This window comes from Scyliorhinus torazame, chromosome 12, assembly GCF_047496885.1.
Source record: "Scyliorhinus torazame isolate Kashiwa2021f chromosome 12, sScyTor2.1, whole genome shotgun sequence".
Lineage (NCBI taxonomy): Eukaryota > Metazoa > Chordata > Chondrichthyes > Carcharhiniformes > Scyliorhinidae > Scyliorhinus > Scyliorhinus torazame.
Window position 1 is genome coordinate 72,266,489 of NC_092718.1, and position 26,844 is coordinate 72,293,332.

Here is a 26,844-nt window from a genome sequence, read left to right on the forward strand (position 1 = left end):
TCAGTGTCTGATCCAGTGAACCAGAGAGACTTCCCAGTGTGTGACCCACTCTGCCAGAGAGACTTCCCAGTGTCTGACCCACTTTGCTAGGGAGACTTCCCAGTGTCTGACCCACTTTGCTAGGGAGACTTCCCAGTGTCTGACCCACTGTACCAAAGAGACTTCCCAGTATCTGACCCACTGTACCAGAGAGACTTCCCAGTGTCTGACCCTCTGTACCAGAGACACTTCCCAGTGTGTGACCCACTGTACCAGAGAGACTTCCCAGTGTCTGACCCATTCTGCCAGAGAGACTTCCCAGTGTGTGACCTACTGTACGAGAGAGATTTCCCAGTGTCTTAACCACTCTGCCAGAGAGACTTCCCAGTGTCTTACCCACTCTACCAGAGAGACGTCCCAGTGCATGACCCTCTGTACCATGGAGACATCCCAGTGCCTGATCCACTCTGCCAGAGAGACTTCCCAGTTTTTGACCCACTCTGCCAGAGCGACTTACTGGTGCCTGACCCACTGTACCAGAGGGACTTCCCAGTGCCTTACCCACTCTGCCAGAGAGACTTCCCAGTGTGTGACCCACTGTACCAGAGAGACTTCGCAGTGTGTGATCCACTGTACCAGAGAATCTTCCCAGTGTGTGACCCACTCTGCCTGAGAGACTTCCCAGTGTCTGACCCACTGTACCAAAGAGACTTCCCGGTGCATGAAATTCTCTGCCAGTGAGACTTCCCAGTGTGTGGCCCATTCTGCCAGAGAGACTTCCCAGTATCTGACCCACTCTGCCAGAGAGACTTCCCAGTGTCTGACCCACTGTACCAAAGAGACTTCCCGGTGGTGCATGACACACGCTGCCCGTGAGACTTCCCAGTGTGTGGCTTACTCTTCCAGAGAGACTTCCCAGTATCTGATCCACGCTGCCAGAGAGACTTCCCAGTGTCTTACCCACTGTACCGGAGAGACTTCCCAGTGTCTGACCCACTCTGCCAGAGAGACTTCCCAGTGTCTAACCCAGTGTATCAGAGAGACTTCCCAGTGTGTGACCGACTCTGCCAGAGAGACTTCCCAATGTCTAACCCAGTGTACCAGAGAGACTTCCCAGTGTGTGATCCACTCTGCCAGAGAGACTTCCCAGTGTCTCACCCACTCTGCCAGGGAGACCTCCCAGTGTCTGACCCCTGTACCGGAGAGACTTCCCAGTATCTGACCCACTGTACCACAGAAACTTCCCAGTGTCTTACCCACTCTACCAGAGAGACTTCCCAGTGTGTGACCTACTGGAGCAGAGACTTCCCAGTGTGTGACTCACTGTACCAGAGAGACATCCCAGTGTCTTACCCACTGTACCAGAGAGAATTCCCAGTGTCTTACCCACTCTGCCAGAGAGACTTCCCAGTGTCTTCCCCGCTCTGCCAGAGAGACTTCCCAGTGCATGCTCCTCTGTACCATGGAGACTTCGCAGTGTCTGACCCACTCTGCCAGCGTGACTTCCCGGTGTCTGACCCACTCTGCCAGAGAGACTTCCCAGTGTCTGACCCACTGAACCAAAGAGACTTCCCGGTGGTGCATGACACACTCTGCCCGTGAGACTTCCCAGTGTGTGGCCTACTCTGCCAGAGAGACTTCCCAGTATCTGATCCACGCTGCCAGAGAGACTTCCCAGTGTCTTACCCACTCTGCCAAAGAGACTTCCCAGTGTCTGACCCACTGTACCAGGGAGACTTCCCAGTGTCTGACCCACTCTGCCCGAGAGGCTTCCCAGTGTCTGACACACTGTACCGGAGAGACTTCCCAGTATCGGACCCACTGTACCAGAGAGACTTCCCAGTGTCCGACCCACTGTACCAGAGAGACTTCCCAGTGTCTGACCCACTCTGCCAGAGAGACTTCCCAATGTCTAACCCAGTGTACCAGAGAGACTTCCCAGTGTGTGACCCACTCTGCCAGAGAGACTTCCCAGTGTCTCACCCACTCTGCCAGGGAGACTTCCCAGTGCATGATCCTCTGAACCATGGAGACTTTGCAGTGTCTGACCCACTCTGCCAGAGAGACTTCCCAGTGTGTTTCCCACTGTACCAGAGATACTTCCCTGTGACTGACCCACTGTACCAGAGAGACTTCCCAGTGTGTGACTCACTCTGCCAGAGGGACTTCCCAGTGTCTTACCCACTCTGCAGATAGACGTCCCAGTGTCTGACCCACTCTGAGATTGGATGAGGGAGTTGGGGTTTGGGGGTATTTGGTGTGGCACATTGCATTGGCCCTTTCCTTCCTCACCTGCCAGTTGCCGTGTGGATGGGGCGGAGTTGTTCGTATACAGCTCCTGTTCCTTCATCTCCCTGAGCCAAAGAACGAGCCTGAGCTTCCTCAATAGTCAGCAATCTGTTGGCCAGCGAGGGAATCAGCGTGGACTTTGGTCGGAGCAGGTTGCTGTGACCTGAGGGGAAACACAGCAAAGGTAGACATAAATGACAGTACAGCCAGCAAAGCAGAAACCTCACCTAAATTTCCCCAGTGAGAGTCAGTGTGTGCGGAACCCGTACCCCAGTGAGAGTCAGTGTGTGTGGAACCCGTACCCTAGTGAGAGTCAGTGTGTGTGGAACCCGTACCCCAGTGAGAGTCAGTGTGTGTGGAACCCGTATCCCAGTGAGAGTCAGTGTGTGTGGATCCCGTGCCCCAGTGAGAGTCAGTGTGTGTGGAACCCGTACCCCAGTGAGAGTCAGTGTGTGTGGAACCCGTACCCCAGTGAGAGTCAATGTGTGTGGAACCCGTACCCCAGTGAGAGTCCGTGTGTGTGGAACCCGTACCCCAGTGAGTGTCAGTGTGTGTGGAACCCGTACCCCAGTGAGAGTCAGTGCCTGTGGAACCTGTACCCCAGTGAAAGTCAGTGTGTGTGGAACCCGTACCCCAGTGAGAGTCAGTGTGTGTGGAACCCATACCCCAGTGAGAGTCAGTGTGTGTGGAATCCGTACCCCAGTGAGAGTCAGTGTGTGTGGAACCCGTACCCCAGTGAGAGTCAGTGTGTGTGGAACCCGTACCCTACTGAGAGGTGAGATTTTTAGGATCGAGGTGAAAGCTGTGGAGATAGTTAACAGTTGTCAGAGTTGAGAAGGCTGCGTGTGAATTGCTAAGCGGAGAATAAATGCTGCATTGAAAGCTCTATAAAATGAATGTGCAGCGACAGAAGCTCTGCAGATGTTGCCAAAGCAGGTATCGTACCCAGCGCAGGTATGAGACCTCATCGGTTACCTTCAGTGCAGGCCAGATCCAGTCATTCCGGCAGTGACAGTCATTCCCCGAAACTTAATCTTACCAGATTCCAGATGAAACACACTGTATAAACAATTGTCAGCAACACGCTGATTTAGGAATAGATGCACATCATTAAATATCACAGCCGTTTAACATACACAATAGGGTCAAACTGCGAGACTATAAAACTCCCTCTACACTGTCTCCATCAAACACTCCCAGGACTGGTACAGCACGGGGTTAGATACAGAGTAAAGCTCCCTCCACACTGTCCTCATCAAACATTCCTGGGACAGGTACAGCACGGGGTTAGATGCAGAATACAGCTCCCTTCACACTGTCCTCATCAAACACTCCCGGGGCAGGGAGGGCATGGGGTGAGATACAGAGTAAAGCTCCCTCTGCACTGTCTCCATCAATTATTCCCAGGACAGGTACAGCACGGAGTTAGATACAGAGTACTACTGGAGGGTCATTCAGCCCCCTCGAGCTTGTTACGAAGGAATAAGAGGAGGTCCCTTCAGCCATCTCAAGCCTGTTATACAGGAACAGGAGGAGGTCCCTTCAGGATCCTTCAAGCCTGTTACACAGGAACTGGAGGAGGCCTATTCAGCCCCTCGAGCCTGTTACACAGGAACAGGAGGAGGCCCATTCAGGATCCCTCAAGCCTGTTACACAGAAATTGGAAGAGGCCCATTCAGCCCCTCGAGCCTGTTACACAGGAAACGGAGGAGGCCCATTAGCCCCTTGAGCCTGTTACACAGGAACAGGAGGAGGCCCATTCACCCGCCCTCAAGCCTGTTACATAGGAACAGGAGAACCCATTCAGCCCCCTTGTGTCTGTTTACCATTCAATGTGAACCTTTGGATCACAAAAATCTCAGATTTTAAATTGCTAATTGATCAGTTGTACTTTGAGGAAGAGAATCCCAGCCTTCCTCCTGCCTGGGTGTGTAGAAAGTTTCCGAATTCCAGTCCTGCTCAGAGACTCCCCCCAACAAGTGGGAATCATTTCTGTCTATCAGACCCTATCCGTTTTCCTTAATATCCTGAACACTTCAATCAAATCTCTCCATTTAACCTTCTAAATCCCTGGGAATACGAGGCTAGTCTTTCTTTAATCTCTCCTCGTAATTTAACCTTTGCAGTCCCGGTCTCGTTCTGGTAAAATGGACACTGCGCTCCCTCCAAGGTCAGTGATCCCTTCCTGACGAGTGGGGCCCAGAGATCTTCACACCGACTCCAGGTGTGGTCTGACCAGGGCATTTTGTCTGGATGAAACACGACTTCTACCCTCTTGTTATTGCAGTCCTCCGGATAGGAAGACCAGTGTTCCGCTAGTCACTCGGATAAACCTCCGTACCTGATCACGGTGTGGAGAATGATGTGTGAGCACACACACATTGACACTCCCAGGTCTGTTTGAAGCTTATTCTGGCTCCTGCCCATCAGAAGGTGCGCTGCTCCACACAACTCAGATGGGAAATAGGCGCGACACGGTGGCACAGTGGTTAGCACACAGCGTCGAGGACCCGAGTTCATCTCATCTTTCCCGACATTGACATTGCATCATTAACGTTAACCCCTTGAGCAGATCTATCAGCATCTCCCTGTCATTTTACTCACTGTTGGAGGGTCAGTACTGAGGGAGTGTTGCACTGTCAGAGAGTCAGTAATGATGGAACGCTGCACCGTCAGGGGGTCAGTACTGAGCGAGTGCTGCACTGTCTGAGGGTCAGCACTGAAGGAGTGCTGCACTGTCGGAGGATCAGTACTGATGGAGTGCTTCACTTTCAGAGGGCCAGTACTGAGGGAGTGCTGCACTGTCAGAGGGTCAGTACTGAGGGAGTGCTGCACTGTCAGCGGGTCAGTACTGAGGGAGTGCTGCACTGTCAGATGGTCAGTACTGAGGGAGTACTGCACTGTCGGAGGGTTAGTTCAGGGAATGCTGCACTTTCGGACAGTCAGTACTGAAGGAGTGCTGCACTGCCAGAGTCAGCTATGAGGGAGTGCTGCACTGTCAGAGAGTCAGTACTGGGGGAGCGCTGCACTGTACGAGGGGCCGTACCGAGGGAGCGCTGCACTGTCAGAGGGTCAGTACTGAGGGAGTGCTGCACTGACAGCGGGTCAGTACTGAGGGAGTGCTGCTCTATCAGAGAGTCAGTACTGAGGGAGTGCTCCACTGTCAGAGGGTCAGAACTGAGGGAATGCAGCACTGTCAGAGGGTCAGTACTGAGGGAGTGCTGCACTGTCAGAGGGTCAGTACTGAGGGAGTGCTGCACTATCAGAGGGTCAGTACTGAGGGAATGCAGCACTGTCAGAGGGTCAGTACTGAGGGAGTGCTGCACTGTCAGAGGGTCAGTACTGAGGGAGTGCTGCACTATCAGAGGGTCAGTACTGAGGGAGTGCTGCACTGTCAGAGGGTCAGTACTGAAGGAGTGCTGCACAATCAGAGGGTCAGAACTGAGGGAGCGGTGCACTGTCAGAGAGTCAGTACTGGGTGAGTGCTGCACTGTCAAACGGACAGTACTGAGGGAGTGCTGCACTGTCAGAGGGTCAGTACTGAGGGAGCGCTGCACTGTCAGAGAGTCAGTCCAGAGTGAGTGCTGCACTGTCAGAGGGTCAGTACTGAGGGAGTGCTGCACTGTCAGAGGGTCAGTACTGAGGGAGCGCTGCACTGTCGGAGAGTCAGTACTGAGTGAGTGCTGCACTGTTAGAGGGCCAGTATTGAAGGAGAGCTGCACTGTCAGAGGGTCAGTACTGAGGGAGCGCTGCACTGTCAGAGGGTCAGTACTGAGGGGGTGCTGCACTGTCAGAGGGTCAGTACTGAGGGAGTGCTGCACTGTCAGAGGGTCAGTACTGAGGGAGTGCTGCACTGTCAGAGGGTCAGTACTGAAGGAGGGCTGCACAATCAGAGGGTCAGAACTGAGGGAGCGGTGCACTGTCAGAGAGTCAGTACTGGGTGAGTGCTGCACTGTCAAACGGACAGTACTGAGGGAGTGCTGCACTGTCAGAGGGTCAGTACTGAGGTAGCGCTGCACTGTCAGAGAGTCAGTCCAGAGTGAGTGCTGCACTGTCAGAGGGCCAGTATTGAAGGAGAGCTGCACTGTCAGAGGGTCAGTACTGAGGGAGCGCTGCACTGTCAGAGGGTCAGTACTGATGGGGTGCTGCACTGTCAGAGGGTCAGTACTGAGGTAGCGCTGCACTGTCAGAGAGTCAGTCCAGAGTGAGTGCTGCACTGTCAGAGGGCCAGTATTGAAGGAGAGCTGCACTGTCAGAGGGTCAGTACTGAGGGAGCGCTGCACTGTCAGAGGGTCAGTACTGATGGGGTGCTGCACTGTCAGAGGGTCAGTACTGAGGGAGTGCTGCACTGTCAGAGGGTGAGTACTGAGGGAGTGCTGCACTGTCAGAGGGTCAGTACTGAGGGAGTGCTGCACTGTCAGAGGTGTCACTACTGAGGGAGTGCTGCACTGTCGGAGGGTCCGTACTGAGGGAGTGCTGCACTGTCAGAGGGTCAGTACTGAGGGAGTGCTGCACTGTCAGAGGGTCAGTACTGAGGGAGTGCTGCACTGTCAGAGGGTCAGTACTGAGGGAGTGCTGCACTGTCAGAAGGTCGGTACTGAGGGAGTGCTGCACTGTCAGAGGGTCAGTACTGAGGGAGTGCTGCACTGTCGGAGGGTCAGTACTGAGGGAGTGCTGCACTGTCCGGGGGTCAGTACTGAGGGAGTGCTGCACTGTCGGAGGGTCAGTACTGAGGGAGTGCTGCACTGTCCGGGGGTCAGTACTGAGGGAGTGCTGCACTGTCGGAGTTGGCGTACTCGGGATGCAATGTAAACCCAGCCCCCTCTCAGCCTGATGAAATGGTATGAACGATTTCAGTGTCCCCGAGGTGGAGGGCTGTGATTTCTATGAAGCCGTGACGCAATGGGAGGCAGGATTATGGTGCACAAGTGACAGTGATCGATAATGAGACAGTTCAAACCAAAAGAAAGGCTGTTTATTGGGAAGTGAAAGTGCAAAGAAGTTTTGAAAGCGGGAACGGAGGACCTGAGCAGTCCTGTCAGAGTTAATACTGGCAGGACAATTCCGCGCTCTCCCAGGACACAGTGCGGTCCTTACAGTGCATGACACACACCTGTCCATCTGTTGTTCAAAACAAGCGATTCAAATTCCCCCGTGGATGGGACAGGGACCTCTCCCCCAATGTTCACAAGTCCATTTCTCAGTGTTTATTTTGACAGATCACTCATACTCGGGAATCTCCTGTTGCTGCGAGTCTGTACTCAACACTTGCAGATCTCGCCCGTCCGGTCTGGGATCCTGAATTTGCTGTGCTTTGTACAGGGCCTCCTCCAGTGTCAGGAGTCTGTGCTTTTCCGAAGGTTGGCAGGACATTTTGCGAGGAGGCAGCGAGACACCGGACTCTGACACTGAAATGTCCAAAATAACATCTTACCACCATTTCAAAACAGAGGCTGCCCAGGGAGAGAGTTCTCTCACCCTGGTACTTGCCATGCCCAATCGCTCAAGCTCAATTAACACGTTCCACTCAAAATCCCTGCTGCGGGAGTGAGTACCCCTTAACCAGTGAGAGTCAGTGTGCGTGGGACCCGTACCCCAGTGAGAGTCAGTGTGTGTGGAACCCGTACCCCAGTGAGAGTCAGTGTGTGTGGAACCCGTACCCCAGTGAGAGTCAGTGTGTGTGGATCCTGTACCCCAGTGAGAGTCAGTGTGTGTGGAACCCGTACCCCAGTGAGAGTCAGTGTGTGTGGAACCCGTACCCCAGTGAGCGTCAGTGAGTGTGGAACCCGTACCCCAGTGAGAGTCAGTGTGTGTGGAACCCATACACCAGTGAGGGTCAGTGTGTGGAACCCGTACCCCAGTGAGAGTCAGTGTGTGTGGAACCCGTACCACAGTGAGAGTCAGTGTGTGTGGAACCCGTACCCCAGTGAGAGTCAGTGTGTGTGGAACCCGTACCCTAGAGAGAGTCAGTGTGTGTGGAACCGGTACTCCAGTGAGAGTCAGTGTGTGTGGAACCCGTACCCCAGTGACAGTCAGTGTGTGTGGATCCTGTACCCCAGTGAGAGTAAGTGTGTGTGGAACCCGTACCCCAGTGAGAGTCAGTGTGTGTGGAACCCGTACCCCAGTGAGAGTCAGTGCCTGTGGAACACGTACCCCAGTGAGCGTCAGTGTGTGTGGAACCCGTACCCCAGTGAGAGTCAGTGTGTGTGGATCCTGTACCCCAGTGAGAGTCAGTGTGTGTGGACCCCGTACCCCAGTGAGAGTCAGTGTGTGTGGAACCCGTACCCCAGTGAGAATCAGTGCCTGTTGAACCCGTACCCCAGTGAGCGTCAGTGTGTGTGGAACCCGTACCCCAGTGAGAGTCAGTGCCTTTGGAACCCGTACCCCAGTGAGAGTCAGTGTGTGTGGAACCCGTACACCAGTGAGAGTCAGTGTGTGTGGATCCTGTACCCCAGTGAGAGTCAGTGTGTGTGGAACCCGTACCCCAGTGGGAGTCACCGTGTGTGGAACCCGTACCCCAGTGAGAGTCAGTGTGTGTGGAAACCGTACCCCAGTGAGAGTCAGTGTGTGTGGAACCCGTACCCCAGTGAGAGTCATTGTCTGTATGGAACCAATGCCCCAGTGAGAGTCAGTGTGTGTGGAACCCGTACCCCAGTGAGAGTCAGTGCGTGTGGAACCCGTACCCCAGTGAGAGTCAGTGTGTGTGGAACCCGTACCCCAGTGAGAGTCAGTATGTGTGGAACTCGTACCCCAGTGAGAGTCTGTGTGTGTGGAACCCGTACCCCAGTGAGAGTCAGTGTGTGTGGAACCTGTACCCCAGTGAGAGTCAGTGTGTGTGGAACCAGTATCCCAGTGAGAGTCAGTGTGTGTGCAACCCGTACCCAGTGCAAGCCAGTGTGTGTGGAACCCGTACCCCAGTGAGAGTCAGTGTGTGTGGAACCAGTATCCCAGTGAGAGTCAGTGTGTGTGGAACCCGTACCCCAGTGAGAGTCAATGTGTGTGTGGAACCCGTACCCCGGTGAGAGACAGTGTGTGTGCAACCCGTACCCCAGTGAGAGTCAGTGTGTGTGTGGAACCCGTACCCCAGCGAGAGTCAGTGTGTGTGGAACCCGTACCCCAGTGAGAGCCAGTGTGTGTGGACCCTGTACCCCAGTGAGAGTCAGTGTGTATGGAACCCATACCCCAGTGAGAATCAGTGTGTGTGGAACCCGTATCCCAGTGAGAGTCAGTGTGTGTGCAACCCGTACCCAGTGCAAGCCAGTGTGTGTGGAACCCGTACCCCAGTGAGAGTCAGTGTGTGTGGAACCAGTATCCCAGTGAGAGTCAGTGTGTGTGGAACCCGTACCCCAGTGAGAGTCAATGTGTGTGTGGAACCCGTACCCCGGTGAGAGACAGTGTGTGTGCAACCCGTACCCCAGTGAGAGTCAGTGTGTGTGTGGAACCCGTACCCCAGCGAGAGTCAGTGTGTGTGGAACCCGTACCCCAGTGACAGCCAGTGTGTGTGGACCCTGTACCCCAGTGAGAGTCAGTGTGTATGGAACCCATACCCCAGTGAGAATCAGTGTGTGTGGAACCCGTATCCCAGTGAGAGTCAGTGTGTGTGGAAACCGTACCCCAGTGAGAGTCAGTGCCTTTGGAACCTGTACCCCAGTGAGCGTCAGTGTGTGTGGAACCCGTACCCCAGTGAGAGTCAGTGTGTGTGGAACCCGTACCCCAGTGAGGGTCAGTGTGTGGAACCCGTACCCCAGTGAGAGTCAGTGTGTGTGGAACCCGTACCACAGTGAGAGTCAGTGTGTGTGGAACCCGTACCCCAGTGAGAGTCAGTGTGTGTGGAACCCGTACCCTAGAGAGAGTCAGTGTGTGTGGAACCCGTACCCCAGTGAGAGTCAGTGCCTGTGGAACCCGTAACCCAGTGAGAGTCAGTGTGTTTGGATCCTGTACCCCAGTGAGAGTCAGTGTGTGTGGAACCGGTACCCCAGTGAGAGTCAGGGCCTGTGGAACCCGTACCCCAGTGAGAGTCAGTGTGTGTGGAACCCGTACCCCTGTGAGAGTCAATGTGTGTGGAACCCGTACCCCAGTGGGAGTCACCGTGTGTGGAACCCTTACCCCAGTGAGAGTCAGTGTGTGTGGAAACCGTACCCCAGTGAGAGTCACTGTGTGTGGAACCCGTACCCCAGTGAGAGTCAGTGCGTGTGGAACCCGTACCCCAGTGCAAGCCAGTGTGTGTGGAACCCGTACCCCAGTGAGAGTCAGTGTGTGTGGAACCAGTATCCCAGTGAGAGTCAGTGTGTGTGGAACCCGTCCCCCAGTGAGAGTCATTGTGTGTGTGGAACCCGTACCCCACTGAGAGACAGTGTGTGTGCAACCCGTACCCCAGTGAGAGTCAGTGTGTGTGTGGAACCCGTACCCCAGCGAGAGTCAGTGTGTGTGAAACCCGTACCCCAGTGGGGAGCCAGTGTGTGTGGACCCTGTACCCCAGTGAGAGTCAGTGTGTATGGAACCCATACCCCAGTGAGAATCAGTGTGTGTGGAACCCGTATCCCAGTGAGAGTCAGTGTGTGTGGAACCCGTACCCCAGTGAGAGTCAGTGCCTTTGGAACCTGTACCCCAGTGAGCGTCAGTGTGTGTGGAACCCGTACCGCAGTGAGAGTCAGTGTGTGTGGAACCCGTACCCAAGTGAGAGTCAGTGCCTGTGGAACCCGTACCCCAGTAAGAGTCAGTGTGTGTAGAACCCGGACCCCAGTGAGGGTCAGTGTGTGTGGTACCCGTACCCCAGTGAGAGTCAGTGTGTGTGGAACCGGTACTCCAGTGAGAGTCAGTGTGTGTGGAACCCGTACCCCAGTGACAGTCAGTGTGTGTGGATCCTGTACCCCAGTGAGAGTAAGTGTGTGTGGAACCCGTACCCCAGTGAGAGTCAGTGTGTGTGGAACCCGTACCCCAGTGAGAGTCAGTGCCTGTGGAACACGTACCCCAGTGAGCGTCAGTGTGTGTGGAACCCGTACCCCAGTGAGAGTCAGTGTGTGTGGAACCCGTACCCCAGTGAGAGACAGTGTGTGTGGAACCCGTACCCCAGTGAGACTCAGTGTGTGTGGAACCCGTACTCTGGTAAGAGTCAGTGTGTGTGGAACCCGTACCCCAGTGGGGAGCCAGTGTGTGTGGACCCTGTACCCCAGTGAGAGTCAGTGTGTATGGAACCCATACCCCAGTGAGAATCAGTGTGTGTGGAACCCGTATCCCAGTGAGAGTCAGTGTGTGTGGAACCCGTACCCCAGTGAGAGTCAGTGCCTTTGGAACCTGTACCCCAGTGAGCGTCAGTGTGTGTGGAACCCGTACCGCAGTGAGAGTCAGTGTGTGTGGAACCCGTACCCAAGTGAGAGTCAGTGCCTGTGGAACCCGTACCCCAGTAAGAGTCAGTGTGTGTAGAACCCGGACCCCAGTGAGGGTCAGTGTGTGTGGTACCCGTACCCCAGTGAGAGTCAGTGTGTGTGGAACCGGTACTCCAGTGAGAGTCAGTGTGTGTGGAACCCGTACCCCAGTGACAGTCAGTGTGTGTGGATCCTGTACCCCAGTGAGAGTAAGTGTGTGTGGAACCCGTACCCCAGTGAGAGTCAGTGTGTGTGGAACCCGTACCCCAGTGAGAGTCAGTGCCTGTGGAACACGTACCCCAGTGAGCGTCAGTGTGTGTGGAACCCGTACCCCAGTGAGAGTCAGTGTGTGTGGAACCCGTACCCCAGTGAGAGACAGTGTGTGTGGAACCCGTACCCCAGTGAGACTCAGTGTGTGTGGAACCCGTACTCTGGTAAGAGTCAGTGTGTGTGGAACCCGTACCCCAGTGAGAGACAGTGCCTGTGGAACCCATACCCCAGTCAGAGTCAGTGTGTGTGGAACCCATACCCCAGTGAGAGTCAGTGTGTGTGGAACCCGTACCCTGGTAAGAGTCAGTGTGTGTGGAACCCGTACCCCAGTGAGAGCCAGTGCCTGTGGAACCCGTACCCCAGTGAGAGTCAGTGTGTGTGGAACCCGTACCCCAGTGGGAGTCACCGTGTGTGGAACCCGTACCCCAGTGAGAGTCAGTGTGTGTGGAACCCGTACCCCAGTGAGAGTCAGTGTGTGTAGAACCTGTACCCCAGTGAGAGTCAGTGTGTGTGGATCCTGTACCCCAGTGAGAGTCAGTGTGTGTGGAACCCGTACCCCAGTGAGAGTCAGTGTGTGTGGAACCCGTACCCCAGTGAGAGTCAGTGTGTGTGGAACCCGTACCCAAGTGAGAGTCATTGTCTGTATGGAACCCATACCCCAGTGAGAGTCAGTGTGTGTGGAACCCGTACCCAAGTGAGAGTCAGTGCCTGTGGAACCCGTACCACAGTAAGAGTCAGTGTGTGTAGAACCCGGACCCCAGTGAGGGTCAGTGTGTGTGGAACCCGTACCCCAGTGGGAGTCACCGTGTGTGGAACCCGTAACCCAGTGGGAGTCAGTGTGTGTGGAACCCGTACCCCAGTGAGAGTCAGTGTGTGTGGAACCCGTACCCCAGTGAGAGTCAGTGTGTGTGGATCCTGTACCCCAGTGAGAGTCAGTGTGTGTGGAACCCGTACCCCAGTGAGAGTCAGTGTGTGTGGAACCCGTACCCCAGTGAGCGTCAGTGAGTGTGGAACACGTACCCCAGTGAGAGTCAGTGTGTGTGGAACCCGTACCCCAGTGAGGGTCAGTGTGTGGAACCCGTTCCCCAGTGAGAGTCAGTGTGTGTGGAACCCGTGCCACAGTGAGAGTCAGTGTGTGTGGAACCCGTACCCCAGTGAGAGTCAGTGTGTGTGGAACCCGTACCCTAGAGAGAGTCAGTGTGTGTGGAACCCGTACCCCAGTGAGAGTCACGGCCTGTGGAACCCGTAACCCAGTGAGAGTCAGTGTGTTTCGATCCTGTACCCCAGTGAGAGTCAGTGTGTGTGGAACCGGTACCCCAGTGAGAGTCAGGGCCTGTGGAACCCGTACCCCAGTGAGAGTCAGTGTGTGTGGAACCCGTACCCCTGTGAGAGTCAATGTGTGTGGAACCCGTACCCCAGTGAGAGTCAGTGTGTGTGGAACCGGTACTCCAGTGAGAGTCAGTGTGTGTGGAACCCGTACCCTAGTGAGAGTCAGTGTGTGTGGAACCCGTACCCCAGTGAGAGTCAGTGTGTGTGGAACCGGTACTCCAGTGAGAGTCAGTGTGTGTGGAACCCGTACCCCAGTGACAGTCAGTGTGTGTGGATCCTGTACCCCAGTGAGAGTCAGTGTGTATGGAACCCATACCCCAGTGAGAATCAGTGTGTGTGGAACCCGTATCCCAGTGAGAGTCAGTGTGTGTGGAACCCGTACCCCAGTGAGAGTCAGTGCCTTTGGAACCCGTACCCCAGTGAGCGTCAGTGTGTGTGGAACCCGTACCGCAGTGAGAGTCAGTGTGTGTGGAACCCGTACCCAAGTGAGAGTCAGTGCCTGTGGAACCCGTACCCCAGTAAGAGTCAGTGTGTGTAGAACCCGGACCCCAGTGAGGGTCAGTGTGTGTGGTACCCGTACCCCAGTGAGAGTCAGTGTGTGTGGAACCGGTACTCCAGTGAGAGTCAGTGTGTGTGGAACCCGTACCCCAGTGACAGTCAGTGTGTGTGGATCCTGTACCCCAGTGAGAGTAAGTGTGTGTGGAACCCGTACCCCAGTGAGAGTCAGTGTGTGTGGAACCCGTACCCCAGTGAGAGTCAGTGCCTGTGGAACACGTACCCCAGTGAGCGTCAGTGTGTGTGGAACCCGTACCCCAGTGAGAGTCAGTGTGTGTGGAACCCGTACCCCAGTGAGAGACAGTGTGTGTGGAACCCGTACCCCAGTGAGACTCAGTGTGTGTGGAACCCGTACCCTGGTAAGAGTCAGTGTGTGTGGAACCCGTACCCCAGTGAGAGACAGTGCCTGTGGAACCCATAACCCAGTCAGAGTCAGTGTGTGTGGAACCCATACCCCAGTGAGAGTCAGCGTGTGTGGAACCCGTACCCTGGTAAGAGTCAGTGTGTGTGGAACCCGTACCCCAGTGAGAGCCAGTGCCTGTGGAACCCGTACCCCAGTGAGAGTCAGTGTGTGTGGAACCCGTACCCCAGTGGGAGTCACCGTGTGTGGAACCCGTACCCCAGTGAGAGTCAGTGTGTGTGGAACCCGTACCCCAGTGAGAGTCAGTGTGTGTAGAACCTGTACCCCAGTGAGAGTCAGTGTGTGTGGATCCTGTACCCCAGTGAGAGTCAGTGTGTGTGGAACCCGTACCCCAGTGAGAGTCAGTGTGTGTGGAACCCGTACCCCAGTGAGAGTCATTGTCTGTATGGAACCCATACCCCAGTGAGAGTCAGTGTGTGTGGAACCCGTACCCAAGTGAGAGTCAGTGCCTGTGGAACCCGTACCACAGTAAGAGTCAGTGTGTGTAGAACCCGGACCCCAGTGAGGGTCAGTGTGTGTGGAACCCGTACCCCAGTGGGAGTCACCGTGTGTGGAACCCGTAACCCAGTGGGAGTCAGTGTGTGTGGAACCCGTACCCCAGTGAGAGTCAGTGTGTGTGGAACCCGTACCCCAGTGAGAGTCAGTGTGTGTGGATCCTGTACCCCAGTGAGAGTCAGTGTGTGTGGAACCCGTACCCCAGTGAGAGTCAGTGTGTGTGGAACCCGTACCCCAGTGAGCGTCAGTGAGTGTGGAACACGTACCCCAGTGAGAGTCAGTGTGTGTGGAACCCGTACCCCAGTGAGGGTCAGTGTGTGGAACCCGTTCCCCAGTGAGAGTCAGTGTGTGTGGAACCCGTACCACAGTGAGAGTCAGTGTGTGTGGAACCCGTACCCCAGTGAGAGTCAGTGTGTGTGGAACCCGTACCCTAGAGAGAGTCAGTGTGTGTGGAACCCGTAACCCAGTGAGAGTCAGGGCCTGTGGAACCCGTAACCCAGTGAGAGTCAGTGTGTTTCGATCCTGTACCCCAGTGAGAGTCAGTGTGTGTGGAACCGGTACCCCAGTGAGAGTCAGGGCCTGTGGAACCCGTACCCCAGTGAGAGTCAGTGTGTGTGGAACCCGTACCCCTGTGAGAGTCAATGTGTGTGGAACCCGTACCCCAGTGAGAGTCAGTGTGTGTGGAACCGGTACTCCAGTGAGAGTCAGTGTGTGTGGAACCCGTACCCTAGTGAGAGTCAGTGTGTGTGGAACCCGTACCCCAGTGAGAGTCAGTGCCTGTGGAACCCGTACCCCAGTGAGAGTCAGTGTGTGTGGAACCCGTACCCCAGTGAGAGCCAGTGTGTGTGCAACCCGTACCCCAGTGAGAGTCAGTGTGTGTGTGTGGAACCCGTACCCCAGTGAGAGTCAATGTGTGTGGAACCCGTACCCCGGTGAGAGACAGTGTGTGTGCAACCCGTACCCCAGTGAGAGTCAGTGTGTGTGTGGAACCCGTACCCCAGCGAGAGTCAGTGTGTGTGGAACCCGTACCCCAGTGAGAGCCAGTGTGTGTGGACCCTGTACCCCAGTGAGAGTCAGTGTGTATGGAACCCATACCCCAGTGAGAATCAGTGTGTGTGGAACCCGTATCCCAGTGAGAGTCAGTGTGTGTGGAACCCGTACCCCAGTGAGAGTCAGTGCCTTTGGAACCTGTACCCCAGTGAGCGTCAGTGTGTGTGGAACCCGTACCCCAGTGAGAGTCAGTGTGTGTGGAACGCGTACCCAAGTGAGAGTCAGTGCCTGTGGAACCCGTACCCCAGTAAGAGTCAGTGTGTGTAGGACCCGGACCCCAGTGAGGGTCAGTGTGTGTGGTACCCGTACCCCAGTGAGAGTCAGTGTGTGTGGAACCGGTACTCCAGTGAGAGTCAGTGTGTGTGGAACCCGTACCCCAGTGAGAGTCAGTGTGTGTGGATCCTGTACCCCAGTGAGAGTAAGTGTGTGTGGAACCCGTACCCCAGTGAGAGTCAGTGTGTGTGGAACCCGTACCCCAGTGAGAGTCAGTACCTGTGGAACACGTACCCCAGTGAGCGTCAGTGTGTGTGGAACCCGTACCCCAGTGAGAGTCAGTGTGTGTGGAACCCGTACCCCAGTGAGAGACAGTGTGTGTGGAACCCGTACCCCAGTGAGACTCAGTGTGTGTGGAACCCGTACCCTGGTAAGAGTCAGTGTGTGTGGAACCCGTACCCCAGTGAGAGACAGTGCCTGTGGAACCCATACCCCAGTGAGAGTCAGTGTGTGTGGAACCCGTACCCCAGTGAGAGTCAGTGTGTGTGGAACCCGTACCCTGGTAAGAGTCAGTGTGTGTGGAACCCGTACCCCAGTGAGCGTCAGTGCCTGTGGAACCCGTACCCCAGTGAGAGTCAGTGTGTGTGGAACCCGTACCCCAGTGGGAGTCACCGTGTGTGGAACCCGTACCCCAGTGAGAGTCAGTGTGTGTGGAACGCGTACCCCAGTGAGAGTCAGTGTGTGTGGAACCCGTACCCCAGTGAGAGTCAGTGTGTGTGGATCCTGTACCCCAGTGAGAGTCAGTGTGTGTGGAACCCGTACCCCAGTGAGAGTCAATGTGTGTGGAACCCGTACCCCAGTGAGAGTCAGTGTGTGTGGAACCCGTACCCCAGTGAGAGTCATTGTCTGTATGGAACCCATACCCCAGTGAGAGTCAGTATGTGTGGAACCCGTACCCCAGTGAGAGTCAGTGCGTGTGGAACCCGTACCCCAGTGAGAGTCAGTGTGTGTGGAACCCGTACCCCAGTGAGAGTCAGTGTGTGTGGAACCCGTACCCCAGTGAGAGTCATTGTTTGTATGGAACCCATACCCCAGTGAGAGTCAGTGTGTGTGGAACCCGTACCCCAGTGAGAGTCAGTGCGTGTGGAACCCGTACCCCAGTGTGAGTCAGTGTGTGTGGAACCCGTACCCCAGTGAGAGTCAGTATGTGTGGAACACGTACCCCAGTGAGAGTCTGTGTGTGTGGAATCCGTACCCCAGTGAGAGTCAGTGTGTGTGGAACCTGTACCCCAGTGAGAGTCAGTGTGTGTGGAACCAGTATCCCAGTGAGAGTCAGTGTGTGTGCAACCCGTACCCCAGTGCAAGCCAGTGTGTGTGGAACCCGTACCCCAGTGAGAGTCAGTGTGTGTGGAACCAGCATCCCAGTGAGAGTCAGTGTGTGTGGAACCCGTACCCCAGTGAGAGTCACTGTGTGTGTGGAACCCGTACCCCAGTGAGAGACAGTGTGTGTGTGACCCGTACCCCAGTGAGAGTCAGTGTGTGTGTGGAAACCGTACCCCAGCGAGAGTCAGTGTGTGTGGATCCTGTACCCCAGTGAGAGTCAGTGTGTGTGGAACCCGTACCCAAGTGAGAGTCAGTGTGTGTGGATCCCGTATCCCAGTGAGAGTCAGTGTGTGTGGAACCCGTACCCCAGTGAGAATCAGTGTGTGTGGAACCCGTAGCCCAGTGAGAGCCAGTGTGTGTGGAACCTGTACCCCAGTGAGAGTCAGTGTGTATGGAACCCATACCCCAGTGAGAGTCAGTGCGTGTGGAACCCGTATCCCAGTGAGAGTCAGTGTGTGTGGAACCCGTACCCCAGTGAGAGTCAGTGCCTGTGGAACCCGTACCCCAGTGAGCGTCAGTGTGTGTGGAACCCATACCCCAGTGAGAGTCAGTGTGTGTGGAACCCGTACCCCAGTGAGAGTCAGTGCCTGTGGAACCCGTACCCCAGTGAGAGTCAGTGCCTGTGGAACCCGTACCCCAGTGAGCGTCAGTGTGTGTGGAACCCATACCCCAGTGAGAGTCAGTGTGTGTGGAACCCGTACCCCAGTGAGCGTCAGTGTGTGTGGAACCCATACCCCAGTGAGAGTCAGTGTGTGTGGAACCCGTACCCCAGTGAGAGTCAGTGCCTGTGGAACCCGTACCCCAGTCAGAGTCAGTGTGTGTGGAACCCGTACCCCAGTGAGAGTCAGTGTGTGTGGAACCCGTACCCCAGTGAGAGTCAGTGTGTGTGGAACCCATACCCCAGTGAGAGTCAGTGTGTGTGGAACCCGTACCCCAGTGAGAGTCAGTGTGTGTGGAACCCGTACCCAAGTGAGAGTCAGTGTGTGTGGAACCGTACCCCAGTGAGAGTCAATGTGTGTGGAACCCGTACCCCAGTGAGAGTCAGTGTGTGTGGAACCGTACCCCAGTGAGAGTCAATGTGTGTGGAACCCATACCCCAGTGAGAATCAGTGTGTGTGGAACCCGTATCCCAGTGAGAGTCAGTGTGTGTGGAACCCGTACCCCAGTGAGAGTCAGTGTGTGTGGAACCCGTACCCCAGTGAGAGTCAGTGTGTGTGGAACCCGTACCCTAGAGAGAGTCAGTGTGTGTGGAACCCGTACCCCAGTGAGAGTCAGGGCCTGTGGAACCCGTAACCCAGTGAGAGTCAGTGTGTTTCGATCCTGTACCCCAGTGAGAGTCAGTGTGTGTGGAACCGGTACCCCAGTGAGAGTCAGGGCCTGTGGAACCCGTACCCCAGTGAGAGTCAGTGTGTGTGGAACCCGTACCCCTGTGAGAGTCAATGTGTGTGGAACCCGTACCCCAGTGAGAGTCAGTGTGTGTGGAACCGGTACTCCAGTGAGAGTCAGTGTGTGTGGAACCCGTACCCTAGTGAGAGTCAGTGTGTGTGGAACCCGTACCCCAGTGAGAGTCAGTGCCTGTGGAACCCGTACCCCAGTGAGAGTCAGTGTGTGTGGAACCCGTACCCCAGTGAGAGCCAGTGTGTGTGCAACCCGTACCCCAGTGAGAGTCAGTGTGTGTGTGTGGAACCCGTACCCCAGTGAGAGTCAATGTGTGTGGAACCCGTACCCCGGTGAGAGACAGTGTGTGTGCAACCCGTACCCCAGTGAGAGTCAGTGTGTGTGTGGAACCCGTACCCCAGCGAGAGTCAGTGTGTGTGGAACCCGTACCCCAGTGAGAGCCAGTGTGTGTGGACCCTGTACCCCAGTGAGAGTCAGTGTGTATGGAACCCATACCCCAGTGAGAATCAGTGTGTGTGGAACCCGTATCCCAGTGAGAGTCAGTGTGTGTGGAACCCGTACCCCAGTGAGAGTCAGTGCCTTTGGAACCTGTACCCCAGTGAGCGTCAGTGTGTGTGGAACCCGTACCCCAGTGAGAGTCAGTGTGTGTGGAACGCGTACCCAAGTGAGAGTCAGTGCCTGTGGAACCCGTACCCCAGTAAGAGTCAGTGTGTGTAGGACCCGGACCCCAGTGAGGGTCAGTGTGTGTGGTACCCGTACCCCAGTGAGAGTCAGTGTGTGTGGAACCGGTACTCCAGTGAGAGTCAGTGTGTGTGGAACCCGTACCCCAGTGAGAGTCAGTGTGTGTGGATCCTGTACCCCAGTGAGAGTAAGTGTGTGTGGAACCCGTACCCCAGTGAGAGTCAGTGTGTGTGGAACCCGTACCCCAGTGAGAGTCAGTACCTGTGGAACACGTACCCCAGTGAGCGTCAGTGTGTGTGGAACCCGTACCCCAGTGAGAGTCAGTGTGTGTGGAACCCGTACCCCAGTGAGAGACAGTGTGTGTGGAACCCGTACCCCAGTGAGACTCAGTGTGTGTGGAACCCGTACCCTGGTAAGAGTCAGTGTGTGTGGAACCCGTACCCCAGTGAGAGACAGTGCCTGTGGAACCCATACCCCAGTGAGAGTCAGTGTGTGTGGAACCCGTACCCCAGTGAGAGTCAGTGTGTGTGGAACCCGTACCCTGGTAAGAGTCAGTGTGTGTGGAACCCGTACCCCAGTGAGCGTCAGTGCCTGTGGAACCCGTACCCCAGTGAGAGTCAGTGTGTGTGGAACCCGTACCCCAGTGGGAGTCACCGTGTGTGGAACCCGTACCCCAGTGAGAGTCAGTGTGTGTGGAACGCGTACCCCAGTGAGAGTCAGTGTGTGTGGAACCCGTACCCCAGTGAGAGTCAGTGTGTGTGGATCCTGTACCCCAGTGAGAGTCAGTGTGTGTGGAACCCGTACCCCAGTGAGAGTCAGTGTGTGTGGAACCCGTATCCCAGTGAGAGTCAGTGTGTGTGGAACCCGTACCCCAGTGAGAGTCATTGTCTGTATGGAACCCATACCCCAGTGAGAGTCAGTATGTGTGGATCCCGTACCCCAGTGAGAGTCAGTGCGTGTGGAACCCGTACCCCAGTGAGAGTCAGTGTGTGTGGAACCCGTACCCCAGTGAGAGTCAGTATGTGTGGAACCCGTACCCCAGTGAGAGTCAGTGTGTGTGGAACCCGTACCCCAGTGAGAGTCATTGTTTGTATGGAACCCATACCCCAGTGAGAGTCAGTGTGTGTGGAACCCGTATCCCAGTGAGAGTCAGTGCGTGTGGAACCCGTACCCCAGTGTGAGTCAGTGTGTGTGGAACCCGTACCCCAGTGAGAGTCAGTATGTGTGGAACACGTACCCCAGTGAGAGTCTGTGTGTGTGGAATCCGTACCCCAGTGAGAGTCAGTGTGTGTGGAACCTGTACCCCAGTGAGAGTCAGTGTGTGTGGAACCAGTATCCCAGTGAGAGTCAGTGTGTGTGCAACCCGTACCCCAGTGCAAGCCAGTGTGTGTGGAACCCGTACCCCAGTGAGAGTCAGTGTGTGTGGAACCAGCATCCCAGTGAGAGTCAGTGTGTGTGGAACCCGTACCCCAGTGAGAGTCACTGTGTGTGTGGAACCCGTACCCCAGTGAGAGACAGTGTGTGTGTGACCCGTACCCCAGTGAGAGTCAGTGTGTGTGTGGAAACCGTACCCCAGCGAGAGTCAGTGTGTGTGGATCCTGTACCCCAGTGAGAGTCAGTGTGTGTGGAACCCGTACCCAAGTGAGAGTCAGTGTGTGTGGATCCCGTATCCCAGTGAGAGTCAGTGTGTGTGGAACCCGTACCCCAGTAAGAATCAGTGTGTGTGGAACCCGTACCCCAGTGAGAGCCAGTGTGTGTGGAACCTGTACCCCAGTGAGAGTCAGTGTGTATGGAACCCATACCCCAGTGAGAGTCAGTGCGTGTGGAACCCGTATCCCAGTGAGAGTCAGTGTGTGTGGAACCCGTACCCCAGTGAGAGTCAGTGCCTGTGGAACCCGTACCCCAGTGAGCGTCAGTGTGTGTGGAACCCATACCCCAGTGAGAGTCAGTGTGTGTGGAACCCGTACCCCAGTGAGAGTCAGTGCCTGTGGAACCCGTACCCCAGTGAGAGTCAGTGCCTGTGGAACCCGTACCCCAGTGAGCGTCAGTGTGTGTGGAACCCATACCCCAGTGAGAGTCAGTGTGTGTGGAACCCGTACCCCAGTGAGCGTCAGTGTGTGTGGAACCCATACCCCAGTGAGAGTCAGTGTGTGTGGAACCCGTACCCCAGTGAGAGTCAGTGCCTGTGGAACCCGTACCCCAGTCAGAGTCAGTGTGTGTGGAACCCGTACCCCAGTGAGAGTCAGTGTGTGTGGAACCCGTACCCCAGTGAGAGTCAGTGTGTGTGGAACCCATACCCCAGTGAGAGTCAGTGTGTGTGGAACCCGTACCCCAGTGAGAGTCAGTGTGTGTGGAACCCGTACCCAAGTGAGAGTCAGTGTGTGTGGAACCGTACCCCAGTGAGAGTCAATGTGTGTGGAACCCGTACCCCAGTGAGAGTCAGTGTGTGTGGAACCGTACCCCAGTGAGAGTCAATGTGTGTGGAACATCCTGGACACCATTGACACCTAAAATTGCCTTCGAATATTTTGATGGACAAGACTTCTACAAACAGTCCTGGAACAGGAGCAGCCCATCCAGCCCCTCGAGCCTGCTCCGCCATTCAGTCATTGCACTGGTCTGCCCCCCGCCCCGGCGAGACGCCCTCTGCTTCTTACCTGGATTGTTCATTCCTGCTGAGCTGAATGTGTCACTGAAGAGAATTTCGACATGCCGGAGCAAGAATTCCACCACAATGGACTGAATCCTCACCTCGCGAAAGGCGTCTGTCCCTGTGAACCCCACCGACTCAATCTCCTTGGATCTGGACATGTCAATACACAGATTTAGTGCAAATCCAATGCTACTTTCCTCTGATTCCCGCTCCCGCACTTCCTCGCTCTCACCCACACACACTGTCAGAGCAGGAGGAATGCGATGGAGCGAGTGAGGCGGGGATGGAGGGAGTGAGATGGGGACAGAGGGAGTGAGATGGGGACGGAGGCTGTGAGATGGGGTTGGAGGGAATGAGAGAATGATGGGGGGAGTGAGTGAAGGATGGAAGGAATGACAGGGTTTGAGGGAATGACGCAGGGTTGGAGGGAATGAGAGCAGAAGGGAGGGAACAAGAGTGGAACAGAGGGAGAGAGAGAGGGAATGAGGGAGCAAGGACTGCGAGAAGGATGGAGGGAATGTGGGAGGGACGGAGAGAGTGAGAGAGGGATGGAGAGTGAGAGAGGGATGGAGAGGATGAGAGAGGGATGGAGAGAGTGAGTGAGGGATGGAGAGAGTGAGAGAGGGATGGAAGTAGAGGCGGATGGAGGAAGTGAGGCATGGATGGAGGGAGTGTGATGTTGGAGGGGGAGAGCAAGGGATGAAGGGAGAGAGCGAGAGATGGAGGGAGCGAGAGATGGAGGGAGTGAAAGAGGGAGGCACGGAGTGAAAGAGGGAGGGAGTGAAACAGGGATGGGGGGTGGAAAGCTATCTTACCGGAGGAGGTTGGGTGCCCACACGATGGCGAGATTCTTGACATGCATGTTTGTGGCAGGGCTTTGCTGTGCTAACTTGGCAAGATGGCGCATGAGGAATTGGAGGGTCCGGTAGTGAGGGGGAGGCAGCTGCTGAATGACATCATGAACCTTCAGCAGCCTCTCCTCATTGGTCTGAAGACACACAGCAGCCTGGAAAAAATAGGCCAGTCACGAGTGAGGGTCATTGACAGGGTCCAGGCCACCCAGACCCCTCCCCAGTACAACAGACTTCTCCCATGACCATCCTGACCCCTCCCACAACCAACAAGTCCCCTCCATCAACCGAGGACTCTCCCCGCACCACCCTCACCCAGATGCGTCCCCCAACCATTCAGACCCTCCCATCACCTCAATCACAGAAAACAGCCTCACATTGAGATACCTGTTCTGAAACACACTAACACTGGTTTACCTTTCCAGACCCATCCCTCACATTAAGATACTTGTCCGGACCTCCCTTCACACTGAGATACTTGTCCGGACGTCCCCTCACACTGAGATACCTGTCGGGACCTCCCTTCACACTGAGATACCTGTCGGGACATCCCGTTACACTGAGATAGCTGTCAGGGCCTCCCTTCACACTGAGATACTTGTCCGGATCTCCCTTCACACTGAGATACCTGTCCGGACTTCCCTTCACACAGAGATACCTGTCCGGACCTCCCCTCACACAGAGATACCTGTCCAGACCCTCCCCTCACACGGAGATACCTGTCCGGACCTCCCTTCACAATGAGATACCTGTCCAGACCCTCCCCTCAAACTGAGATACCTGTCCGGACCTCCCTTCACACTGAGATACCTGTCCGGACCTCCCCTCACACAGAGATACCTGTCCAGACCCTCCCCTCACACACAGATACCTGTCCAGACCCTCCCCTCACACTGAGATACCTGTCCGGACCTCCCTTCACACTGAGATACCTGTCCGGCCCTCCCTTCACACTGAGATACCTGTCGGGACCTCCCTTCACACTGCGATACCTGTCCGGACCTCCGCTCACACTGAGATACCTGTCCAGACCCTCCCCTCACACTGGGATACCTGTCCGGACCTCCCTTCACACTGAGATACCTGTCCAGACCGCCCCTCACACTGAGATACCTCTCAGGATCTTCCTTCACACTGAGATAACTGTCTAGAATTCCCCTCACACTCAGATACGTCTGCGGACCTCCCCTCAGACTGAGACACCTGTCCGGAACTCCCTTCACACTGAGATACCTGGCCGGACCTCCCTTCACACTGAGATTCTTGTCCGGACCTCCCCTCACACTGAGATACCTGTACAGAACCCCTTACACACTTAGATACCTGTCCGGAGCCTCACTTCACACTGAGATACCTGTCCGGACCTCCCTTCCTCCTGTTCGGATCTCCCCTCACACTGAGATACCTGTCCGGACGTCCCTTCACACTGAGATACCTGTCCGGACCTCCCCTCACACTGAGATGCCTGTCCGGACCCTCCCTTCACACTGGGATACCTGTCCGGACCTCCCCTCACACTGAGATACGAGTCGGGACCTCCCTTCACACTGAGAGACCAGTCGGGACCTCCCCTCACATTGAGATACCTGTCGGGACCTCCCATCACACTGAGATACCTGTCCGGACCTCCCTTCAAACAGAGGTACCTGTCCGGACCTCCCTTCACACTGAGATACCCGTCCGGAACTTCCCTCACACTGAGATACCTGTCCGGACCGCCCCTCACACTGAGATACTTGTCCGGACCTCCCCTCATACAGAGATACCTGTCCGTACCTCCCCTAACACTGAGATACTTGTCCGGACCTCCCCTCACACTGAGATACCTGCCGGGACCTCCCTTCACACTGCGATACCTGTCTAGACCCTCCCCTCACACTGAGATACCTGTACAGAACCCCTTACACACTCAGATACCTGTCCGGAGCCTCACTTCACACTGAGATACCTGTCCGGACCTCCCTTCCTCCTGTCCGGATCTCCCCTCACACTGAGATACCTGTACGGACCCTCCCTTCTCACTGAGATACCTGTCCGGACGTCCCTTCACACTGAGATACCTGTCCGGACCTCCCCTCACACTGAGATACCTGTCCGGACCCTCCCTTCACACTGAGATACCTGTCAGGACCTCCCCTCACACTGAGATACGAGTCGGGACCTCCCTTCACACTGAGAGACCAGTCGGGACCTCCCCTCACATTGAGATACCTGTCGGGACCTCCCATCACACTGAGATACCTGTCCGGACCGCCCCTCACACTGAGATACTTGTCCGGACCTCCCCTCACACAGAGATACCTGTCCGTACCTCCGCTAATACTGAGATGCTTGTCCGGACCTCCCCTCACACTGAGATACCTGCCCGGACCTCCCTTCACACTGCGATACCTGTCCAGACCCTCCCCTCACACTGAGATACCTGTCCGGACCTCCCCTCACACTGAGATACCTGCCCGGACCTCCCTTCACACTGCGATACCTGTCCAGACCCTCCGCTCACACTGAGATACCTGTCCGGACCTCCCCTCACACTGAGATACCTGTCGGGACCTTGCTTCACGCAGAGATACCTGTCCGGACCTCCCCTCACACTCAGGTACCTGTCCGGACCTCCCCTCACACTGAGATATCGGTCCAGACCTCCCCGCACACTGAGATACCGGTCCGGCCCTCCCCTCACACTGAGATACCTGTCCGGACCTCACCTCACACTGAGTTACCTGTCCGGGCCTCCCCTCATACTGAGACACCTGTCCGGACCTCCCCTCACACTGAGACACCTGTCCGGACCTCCCCTCACACAGAGACACCTGTCCGGACCTCCCCCCACACTGAGATACCTGTCCGGACCTCCCCTCACACTGAGATACCTATCCGGACCTCCCCTCATACTGAGACACATGTCCGGACCTCCCTTCACACTGAGATACCTGGACAGACCTCACTTCACACTGAGATTCTTGTCCGGACCTCCCCTCACACTGAAATACCTGTCCGGACCTTCCTTCACACTGAGGCACCTGTCCGGACCCTCCCTTCACACTGAGATACCTGTCCGGACCCTCCCTTCACACTGATATCTGTCCGCATCTCCCCTCACACTGAGATACCTGTCCGGACCTCCCTTCACACTGAGATACTTGTCCGGACCTGCCCTCACACTGAGATACCTGTCCGGACCCCCCTCACACTGAGATTCCTGTCCAGACCCCTCACACTGAGATACCTGCCCGGACCTCCCTCGCACTGGGATACCTGACCGGACCACCCCATCACACTGAGATATCTGTCGGCACCCCCCTCACACTGAGACACCTGTCCGGAATCCTCACATTAAGATACCTGTCCGGAGCCTACTCACATTGAGATACCTGTCCGGACCTCCCTTCACACTGAGTTCCCTGTCCGGAACGCCCCTTAAACTGGAATACCTGTCGGGACCCCCCTCACAGTGAGATACCTGTCCGGACCACCCCTCACACTGAGATACCTGTCCAGCCCTTCCCTCACATTCAGATACCTGTCCCGACCTCCCTTCACATTGAGATACCTGTCCGACCTCCCCTCCCACTGAGATACGACTCCGGACCTCCCCTCACACTGAGATACCTGACCCGACCTTCCCTCACATACGGATACCTGTCCGGACCTCCCTTCACATTGAGATACCTGTCCGACCTCCCCTCACACTGAGATACCTGTCCGGACCTCCCCACACACTGAGATACCTGTCCGGACCTCCCCTCACAATGAGATACCTGTCCGGACCTCCCCTCACACTGAGATACCTGTCCAGACCCTTGACACTGAGATACTTGTCCGGACCTCCCTTCACACTGAGATACCTGTCCGGACCTCCCTTCACACTGAGATACCTGTCCGGACCTCCCCTCACACTGAGATACCTGT

The 26,844-nt window shown here is 55.9% G+C and overlaps 1 protein-coding gene across 5 annotated transcripts in view; it reads right to left on the reverse strand.

Moving 5' to 3' along the window:
• Positions 1–26,844, reverse strand: part of LOC140386477 (rho GTPase-activating protein 32-like) — a 310,038-nt gene that overhangs the window by 65,766 nt on the left and 217,428 nt on the right. For 4 of the 5 annotated variants that reach the window (XM_072468852.1, XM_072468850.1, XM_072468853.1 and 1 more), the window contains 3 exons: positions 22,897–23,087; positions 22,086–22,231; positions 2,272–2,431 (listed from right to left, as the gene is read on the reverse strand). In XM_072468852.1, the coding sequence (XP_072324953.1) occupies positions 2,272–2,431; positions 22,086–22,231; positions 22,897–23,087 (497 nt within the window). Of the gene's footprint in view, positions 1–2,271; positions 2,432–7,221; positions 7,677–22,085; positions 22,232–22,896; positions 23,088–26,844 lie in introns of those variants that run through there. The other variant, XM_072468854.1, reaches the window with a different exon arrangement.